The 9,863-nt window shown below is 38.9% G+C and overlaps 1 protein-coding gene across 1 annotated transcript in view; it reads left to right on the top strand.

Annotated features, from left to right (window-relative positions):
* The window catches only part of LOC148013383 (Prolyl oligopeptidase family protein), a 51,406-nt gene extending 47,697 nt beyond the window's left edge, over positions 1-3,709 (top strand). Inside the window, exons 13-14 of the mRNA XM_087667802.1 lie at positions 2,977-3,114; positions 3,194-3,709. Coding sequence (XP_087523928.1) covers positions 2,977-3,114; positions 3,194-3,505 — 450 coding nt within the window. The 3' untranslated portion in view covers positions 3,506-3,709. The remainder of the gene's footprint in view (positions 1-2,976; positions 3,115-3,193) is intronic.
* Positions 3,710-9,863: the final 6,154 nt, after the last annotated feature.

Below are 9,863 nucleotides of genomic sequence, written 5' to 3' on the forward strand. Positions count from 1 at the left end.
ATGGGGATGTGGAATTTTTTAGATGCTTTAATCTTGCTAGTAACATTTGATTAATTTAAAAATCAAATGTTCAAGGTTGCAAGGCCAAGGCACATGTGATGCACATGGTAGTTATTTCATGGTAATAGGCCAAGGACCGCAAGGAAAGAGTGGATGCCAAAGGCAAAAGTTATGATCGGCTATGCGAGTTAGATTTTGGTTGTTAGTTGGTGTCAATTTTCACCCTAGGATTGTTAATTGACCATTAAGTGTCAATGATGACACTAGGGACTAGGCATTAATTAATTAATTAATTAATGCGAGTCTAAGGGTCAATTGAGGAAGAGAACCACTTGGGGTTGCAAATAGCGTAGCCAATCAGATTGTGGATGGACACAATTAATTTTGAGTAGCATTAGAAGGGCTTAAATTAATTTTCAGAATTAATTAATTGGTGTAATAAATTGCTGGGAAATGAGATTAGAAGGTTACTACTTGGCAAAAATGCCCATGCAATGCGAGAGAAGGTTGTTTGGGGCTTGTGGAGAGCCATTCAGTGCATCTAAGCTGTGAAAGAAAGGTTGCTGGTTTGATACCTTGTTGTGGGAGACCATCTAGAGGCTGGCAACACACCCTTGTTGATCAAGCGACAGCATTTTGGGGCCTCATGATAGTAGGCGATTGCATTTAATGCAAGATGGAGCAAGCAACATGCAAATTCTTGAGTTTTCTCATGAAGAATCTCTGATTTTTCTCTCATCTCAACATTGTCTCACCTTCTCTAGCTTGTGCTCAGCCATTTTTAGAAATTCTCAGCCATTTGGTGCAGATCTCAGCCAAATTTGTGCACGGCAGTGAGAATTTTGCTGTAAACACTAAATTTCTGTGGAAATTAGGGTTTAGTTGTGACCTTCGAACCCATGCCTTCAGTAAAGGCATCGTACACTGAAATCAACACTTGAAATTCAAGGAATTATCAAGGATTTCTAATGCCACCCCTTTCATGTGATTTAGGGCATTATTTGGCCAGTTTGTGGTTCCATTTGTACAAGTCTTGGGCAAAGATCAAGTGGCAATTGGCCTGAACTGCTTGCTAATCGTTTATACAGTAAGGGGGTTTTTGGATTAGTGGAGGAGATTATGAAATGTTGGTTTATACTACATCCATTACCAATTCAAGTTAAAGAAATATTGCAAGGGGCGCTAGTTTTGGGGCCAACAAGGTGTTCAATGTCCAAGATTATAATGGTAATGTGTGCATTTCAATTTAAGCTCATTTATTAATTGCTGAAATTAAGTGGTTGATTAGGTTTTTCCACTCTCTTTGAGAAGGAAGGTTGGTTTCAAAGATAGATGCAGGATAGTAGATAGCAATGCTGGTCAACTCCAAGTTAGACATCCTCCTCGAATGGGGTGTGGGCAGCAAAGATATAACCCTTGCAAACTGCAAAAAGGAGATTGAGGCTAGATGGAGCACAACATGCCTATTTTTAGAAAGATTGGGTCTTCCCGACAAGGTTTGTGCACATGGAGCAAAAGACTCTCTAGGAACACATTTCTTTCTAATAAAAAGGTTTAATTCATTAGTTAATCATATTTTGGGGCTATTTTAAAGAAGCTAATGTATTTTTAGCTCAACAAACCATGCCCTTCTAATCTTTTTGTATGAGACCTTATGAGCAAATCATATGGCATATCCCATGAACTTATGGCGGTCACACCAAACTAAGGTGATTATTTAAGATGATCAAGGTCATTTGTACATGTGGCATGAGCCCTCTTTGTGGCCAAGGTCCATAAATTTTGCTGGACATAGTGACAAGTGTGACAAAATGAGACAGAGATGGGGGACAATGGATGGGGAGAAATTGCCGTTACTTGTGACTATAAGTACATGGAATGGGACATGGGACAGAAAGAAGCTACTACCCATGTAGTCCTGAAGTCCAAAAATGACCATCACATTTGACTCTACTAGAACATGTGATAGATCATAGCATACCCTCTCTCCAGCATTGCGCTTCTTGCTTTGGCTTAGAGCATGTGAGTGTGCAACATCACTAGAGGTGAGAAAATTTGTTTACTTGATCAATGATAAGCTGCTTCCTGCTGCTCCATGAAATGATACCAGATCCCGAAGTGGAACTGAAATTTGCAGTTGATCCATGAGTGACCTGCTCCCAGCTTCTGTAGACTAACACATAGGTTTAATGTCATTTGTCCAAGTGGCTTCCATTCAGTGCAAGAACTTTGCTAAAAAACCGGAGGCAGAGGAAGAATGAGCTCAGTATCTGCATGGAGGACAAATTTGCCTTTAGCGGTCTTTGTTCAAATCAGTTACTATATGTGAATGGCATGGCGGTCCATAGCCCTTGGTCGTGTGTCCTGGTGAAAAGTTTGACCTCTAAAGAAGGTTACAGTTTCACTTGTTTTTGAAACGAAACTGTTGAATGCTGCTTACTGATGGTATACTGGCCTAATCCTTGGGCCTAGGGATATGCAGTTTGATTTGTCATTAGTTACCTATTAACTGCATTTAGGACAAATTTGCTTCTGGTGATTTTCTGTCGCAATCAATTGCTATATGTTAATGGCATGGCTGCCCGTAGTCCTCGGTTTTGAGTGCGCCATGAGAAACTTTAATTTACAAGGAATGAAAGTTCGCAGTTGTGCTTGTATTTGAAACCAAATCGTTTCATGTCTTTTATGGGTGATATGCTCTGGCCTCATAATTTGCATAAGACTGTTCAGAATGAGGTCCTTACATATTTCAGCTGTCTTTAGGATCTCTGCAAAGTTATTTGTTTTGGATAATGTGTTGGTTTACATCACATCTTACCTTGAAGAGAGCTTCGGGGGAGTGGTTTTTGTTGATAAGATTAGCAGGACTCTGTATATTCGAACTTACTGTATGCCAGTTTTGAACTCGTTCACTATGTGGTTTTAACATTTTGAATCTGTTTGAAGTTCTTCAACTAATGGTTGGGCAACTTGTAGAATGAGGAGAGGACTCTGTGGGAGGCACCACAAACTTACATTGATATGAGTCCATTCATGTTAGCGAATAAAATCAAGAAACCATTGCTTTTGGTACATGGCGAGGAGGATAACAATTCTGGGACACTAACTATTCAGGTAATAATTGCTGTTCGTCTGCTGTATATGATGTTTGTGTCTTGGTTATCAGCTAAATTTATTTGTTTCTTCTATGCAGTCTGAGAGATTCTTCAGTGCTTTGAAAGGTCATGGTGCTCCTTGCCGACTGGTAATCCTTCCATTGGAGAGCCATGGCTTCAGTGCTAGAGAAAGCATAATGCATGTTCTTTGGGAGATGGACCGTTGGCTGCAGAATTACTGTGTAGAGAATGAAGCAGATGATCTGTCCTCCAAAGTCGTAGATTCTACCAGTAACAGGCCAACCAATGGTAACCTGGCTTCAGCAACACACGCTACCTTGGGCATGGGGTCTAAGGGTACAGAGAGCCCTGAAACAGCTTGCTGGTGGAGGCCGCTTTCTTCCTTGTAAGAGGTGAGACTACATGTGGAAACCATTATGGTTGCCACTCTGAATGTCTTTATTGAAGGTTGATTTTGGGATTATTTCTGCTATAACATTTTCCTAGCAGCAAAATTGTGATTCAGAAATTTGTACATGTAAGTAACTGAACGAGCAATAAGCAATTTTTAATTTTGGAGGTTTTCTTGGGGTGTATCTAATTGGAATTGTAGCATGTCTTTTATGCCGTATCTGAAATGCATCTGGTCATTGGGTGTTAATTTGGAGCTATGAAGGTGTTCTATCTACTCCATTCCAATTGAAAAGGCGGTGGAAGAAAACAGGGATTGAATGGGCAGGACCTCTGATACCGACACAGGGATATATAATTGTCCATAATTCAAGATGCTGAGCCTTTCAAACGTGAATGTTATACCTGGGAGACCAGAGAAAAGATCGGAGTAATTCATGCATTTGAAACACACACACAAACATCTATGTATACTATAGACTGTCACCATGTGCACAGTATATACAATAATCTAAGGCCCTTCACAGAGACACATGCTAAAGTGCACTGTGCTCTTGAGAAACTTGCATGTAGACACACATGGAATGTTGCCAGTCTTCCATTATTGAATGCAAAAATTGAAGGTCAAATGAGAGAGCTTGCATTGTCTTTTCTATATATTATACAAAGCTTTGGTTTGGGGGTCCTAGCCAACCTACTGAACCTCCATTAATCAGCCCGAGCCCTAAAAGAATGCTCACAATTGCCGCTTGCATGGCAGAGTGTTTGGAGAGAGAGAGAAAGAGAGAGAGAGAGAGAGAGAGAGAGAGCAGGACTGTTCTCTCTCTCTCTCTCTCTCTCTCTCTCTGTGCGTATGCAGGAGCTGTGCAAAAGTAGGTGCATTGATGAGCCAACCATTTGTGGAGAAGTACAAGGTGACATATATATATCACCTCCGTGTGAGAGAGGTCAGAGCGTGTTGAGAAGAGGTCAGCCAAGGGCAAAGACAAGGGTTAGGAATAGTCAAGCTACGCTGTGTGCAGGCAATGGTATCTTGTGTGTTATACTCAGCTCGCGTCCACCTTCTACACTATGATGCCCCAGTGTGGATGCGATGGTGCAAAGTGTGGTGAAGACAACAGTGTGAATCAAACACCAAATGGCTATTACTTCTTCTCTGCCTCCATTCTAACGCTCGTCTCTTACATGTGAATATTTATTAAGACTTTAGTAGCATGCCCAGTCTGCTGTGATGTCCCCACTCTGATAGGCCTGTTTTTGAGCCAATATGGAATGCTCAATTTATCTCTCACCTTGCAAGCCATAGGATTTCACTACCTAGCAAAAGATCACATGGCATAAGGATCCTCTCTCTCTCTCTCTCTCTCTCTCTCTCTCTCTCTCTCTCTCCATCTCTCTCTCTGTATATATATATATATATATAAAAAGCAAGGAGGGGAGGGGAGGGGAGGGGAGCTTTGGTGGAGGCTTTTTTTCCCCAAGGCAATTAATGATTCTCTCTGCCATATGCACTTCAAATATACAGCAAGCTAAGCCCTCTCATGTTGCATCCATCATGCCAAGTATTGATATGGGTCCTTTCTGAAGTGGCCATCATTGTGACCACTCACCTTCTAGAGTCACTAGAGACCAAATGGACATTCCTCCTGATCTAGAGCTGTTGGATTGCAAATATGCATTCCTCACCTATTGAGTATATTAACTTCATAAACTATGACAAGTTGAGTCAAGCTTTTCTACTTATTGTCAACTAATTTACAACCTTGATCATGCAAGGCAATTGTAAGATATTGTGAAGGGCATGGAATAGCTAGAGGAGGGGTTCAATTTGCTCCTACCAGAAATTCAATTGTACATCTAACTGGAGCTTCAAGTGGCCCAAATTAGAAGCTACAAAGTTGTTCAATGGACCAAGTGTATCAAATGGTAGGCTTCAAAATCATTTAATCATAACATCTTCAAATATTTCCATGTTTATTTCTTTTAATGTAAAACCTTAAAAACGGCCATTCAGATAATTGTGTGTGTAGATGCACACATACAGAGAGAGAGAGAGAGAGAGAGAGAGAGAGCCAAAAGAACTCGACCCTAAACTCCTCCACACCATAGAGAACTTAACCTTGGCTATCCAAGTCTTAATGACATTTATAAATACAATTTAGAAAAGAAAAGAGACGGGAAAAAGGGGGAGAGAGAGAGAGAGAGAGAGAGAAATAGAATAATTACTACATTATAATCTACTCATATATTTATCATCACATCTCAATATCATTGAAAAAGGCCAAGAAAAATTGAAGAGAAGATTATGCTAGCATAGATTAGTAATAACATTGGACCAATCTTATCTAATAATCATATACCTATCAATGCACCTCTTCAATGAAAACTTTAATTAGCGTGTCAATGCACCTCCCTTATTAAAGCAAAAGATTATAAACTTACAATAATTATAATTAATAAATAAACGTGAATTCTATATCGTAGTAAAAACAGATTTAGTGTATGAACCATAAAATTGATTTTAGTTTGCAAGCCATAAAACCAAAATATGATTCTATGTGAACCTTCTTGTTGCATAAAGCATTTCTTAGGGCATGAAATGGCCCATTAATCAATTATAGTTATGTGAAGCATCAACTATGCCTAGGTGCAAAGCACTTGGTTCATCTTAAAAGGTTATAAGGTCCAAGGTTTATAGGTCAAATGAGAGAGTAGTTAGCCAAGAACAATTGCTAAGGAGTTGTACTACCCAAGGAAGAGAAGGTTGAAGACAATGAGAATTTAAAACTAAGTTGAATAAGCACATGAACAAGTTGTAGAAATCCAAACAAAAAATATCTAAAAAGAAGTTGCAAGCCTTCCATTGGATGATCACAATCTTATGTGGCCATCGAGGGGGATGAACTATTTGAGGAGATTTATTAGTAATGTGGAAGGGGCCTCAAAGAAGATTACTTGATTTCTTGGAATGGGAAAGTGGTTTGTTCCAATAGGAGGAAGGATATGCTTTATGTTGTGCAAAGGCAGAAGGCCAAAGTAGGGGAGGAGGAAAAACATTTTTGCTATGGGTTGTACATGAGGAAAAGGAGGTATGATGCTTATGGTTATTTTGTATGGGTCGATGCTAACGGTTCAATGCTAGTAGTGAATACCCCAATCAAGGACAAGTAAACCTTGGTGCTTTCACTCCATCTTTGATGCATCTACGAAAAGAGTAGCTTAATGGTCTTTACCAAAAATATATATTGGATGACAAACACTTATCATTGGTGGTGGAGTGGAATATAACAATTGAACACCAAGATAGATCGCATGGTCATGGAGACATGAAAAGGACAAGTGGTATAACTTGAAAATAATAAGTAGCTTTAGGGTTAGGGATGGTGCTTAGTGGTGATCAATTGTTGAGCTACACATTGCATAACTAGCATCAAGTCATACCTAGAGGGCTGAACACTTGGGCAAAGTCTATGCCTATAATGGAGCTTGGTGGTTGGTACTTGACTATAGGTTCAAAATCATCACAAGGTCTATGGTCTTTGATCATTACCCCCTTCAATTCACTTCTAAATTACTTGTGTGGTGGATCTAAGGGTGTGCAAGAGTATAAAGAAAATGGCATAGCCTTGTAACTCCATTGATTGGTTGTCATAAGGTTGCTACAAAGTAGGCAAAAGAAACATGGCAAAGCTTGTGCAAATGAAAAAAAAAAAAAAGATTGAGGACCTCATCGCTTGAGTTAGAGTAGCTTTGCTTTTTGATCTATCTTTGTTCTGATATGGTTATTTGCCAAGTCTCGAATGAAATTTAACCTTCTTAAGAGGCTGTTAGAATTCAAGATGCCAAAGTAGACTTGAAAGTTCAATGAGAAATTGATGGGGATGCCCCTTTTGCTTTTTACTTCAATGCCCTAAAAGAAAACAAAGAAGCGGATCTATTATTCTAATGGTGTGAAACTTAGTTATATTGAAGCTAGCCTTGTGGCTTTTCAACAACATGTGGTTTCTATTGTTGGCTCTAAATTTAATAAAGCAAAATTCTGTGAATCTAAGTTGATAGCTTCTTTGAGAGGTCTCTCCCAATAGATCTTGCTTTGTTGTTGGAAAGACTATTTTGGAAGGATAAGTGTTGTATCCTTTAATGCAAATGAGGGACGGTAAAACACCAAGCATGAATGATGGACTTTCCATTGAGTTTTACAAAGCCATATGGGAGATTTGTGCTAATGATCCTTTTTTGTTTCTTAACTATTGCTTTAGGAGAGGGACTATTCCCTAATTGGTTTGATGAAGTTGATCCTTAATTCAACTAGTAGATTGAATATGTTCCTATGGCACCCATTATCTATGCTAAATATTTGTTACAAACTTACAGTTAAGGTATTGGATTTGAGAATCAAGTCACTATTTGCCCAAATTTTGCATCCTTGTCAATATGGCTTTGTCCATGAGAAAAGGATGTGAGATCTTATTCTCAATCTTCACACAATCCAAATTGTTCTCTTAAAACATTAATTACACATGCTTTCCCATTAGCATTGATACTCTTTGCTATTGTCATGGATCTATTGCAAGAATATTGATTGGCCAATCCAAAATGGCACCTTGAGAGGCTTGGACCTTTCTAAGGGTGGACATTTCATTTCCCTTTTTTTCAAGAATCTTAACACCTTAATGGGTACTTTTCAATACTTCATTAAGCTCTCAAGTTCAAGATTAGTTGTGATGAAATGGAGATTTTATTTTTGAGTCATGACTTAGAGGTGGTCCAATTCCACACCATTAACTAGAAAGAGATTAAGAAGGCTATGAGAACCTATTAGGCCATAATGATGAACCTTGCATGAGGTACTATGGCATAAGGCGAGGGTTAAACTTTTTATCAATTATGGTATCTCCATAAACAATTTGGATGCACATGAAGTTCATAGTTTTTGGCTATAAAAAAGTCACTTTCTTATAAAAGACAAATGCATATGTCCTACCCACTACAATAAAGGGGCCAATAGAGTGACATCTAGCAATTGCCCATTATACTTTTTTTTCTCAAATGAGTTATGCCAATGTGGTGTGTGGAGCCCAACAAAAAACTTTGGGGCATTTTGATATTTTTATGAAGTAGACATGTTCATTAATGAAGGGTTCACAAAAGAATGACAATGAGGGGCCAATAGAGTGACATTGAGGAATGCATTGTTTTAAGGTTTTACAAAATTCAAAGTACAAAAAATCTTTGTGGCTCAATTCTTTACTATATTGAGCTTGTATGTACTATGAAAAAATTTGTATCATAGCTTTAAGTGCTAAAAAACTTCACATTTTTGTAAAATTACCATTAAATTGAGGTTGGGTGTGTTTTGTTTTTGGGGGGTGTCTCTTAGTAACCCCTTTGCCCTAATCTTTTGATGGTAAAACCTTTTAACATACATTTTCCCCATAGTTGTAGAGGGCTACAACATTTCAACTGGTGTGAGAGAAGGTCCTTCCAATACCTCTTCCATTATCTCTAGCTAAGCTTCATAAGTGTATATTTGTTATTATTTTTTTAGGCTAGTTTTTTTAATTTCATGGGGGAGTTGGAAAATGAGTTTGAGCTGAAGTACTAGTTTGACAAAGCCCATTAAGGCATGGCCTTATTGGAGCAGCATAGGTTTATGAGGCATGATTGTGTCATGGTCCCTATTAGCTCACTATAGGAATGAGATCAAATATTTGGGGGCATTGTTAGGATTGATATAATCTAGTGTATACATGCCATGGTCACCCAGTTTCTCTCCCCAAAAAATGTTGCAATGCAAGAGGATTATCAAATGGGCCTCTAGAATCTCTAGAGGTCAACAATGTAGATGGGATTTGTAGATGGGATTGAGTTACATACAGAGGTTTGGTTCTCCCCATTCCTTGAATACTAGACTTTATGAAAGGAGTCATGCCTCTCTGCTAGAGATTGCCCCCATAAGAATGTGCAAGGAGAAAATGAACGTGTCACTACACTATTGCAAGCTCAAAGTAAGAAAAACCCTCTAATGAGAGTAGCAAGCTTGCAAATACTTAGGAACAGGCCGACACCCTAAGGCACAAAGCAAAACCAAACCTAAGCAGGATTTTGAGGGCTTCATCAAGGTGGGCAAGGAAAAGATGGAGGTTCCTTTTGCCAACTGTGAGCATGAGGAGCCATCATCTTAGAAGAATCTATGGTGTAATAAGGAGAATGTTCCCTTGGACATAGAAAAGAACAAGAGTTTTGAAGGGCAAGATAAGTCCAAGATGTTTCTTCAAAATCTTGCAATGAAGCCTTTGTTGGCTTCCAATTTTCTTTTGCCACTAGGAGTCTAGATACTTGTGGTGGACTAGCATC

The sequence above is a fragment of the Lygodium microphyllum genome, chromosome 26, assembly GCF_053477565.2.
Source record: "Lygodium microphyllum isolate KBCC chromosome 26, Lygodium_microphyllum_v1.1.10, whole genome shotgun sequence".
Classification (NCBI taxonomy): domain Eukaryota; kingdom Viridiplantae; phylum Streptophyta; class Polypodiopsida; order Schizaeales; family Lygodiaceae; genus Lygodium; species Lygodium microphyllum.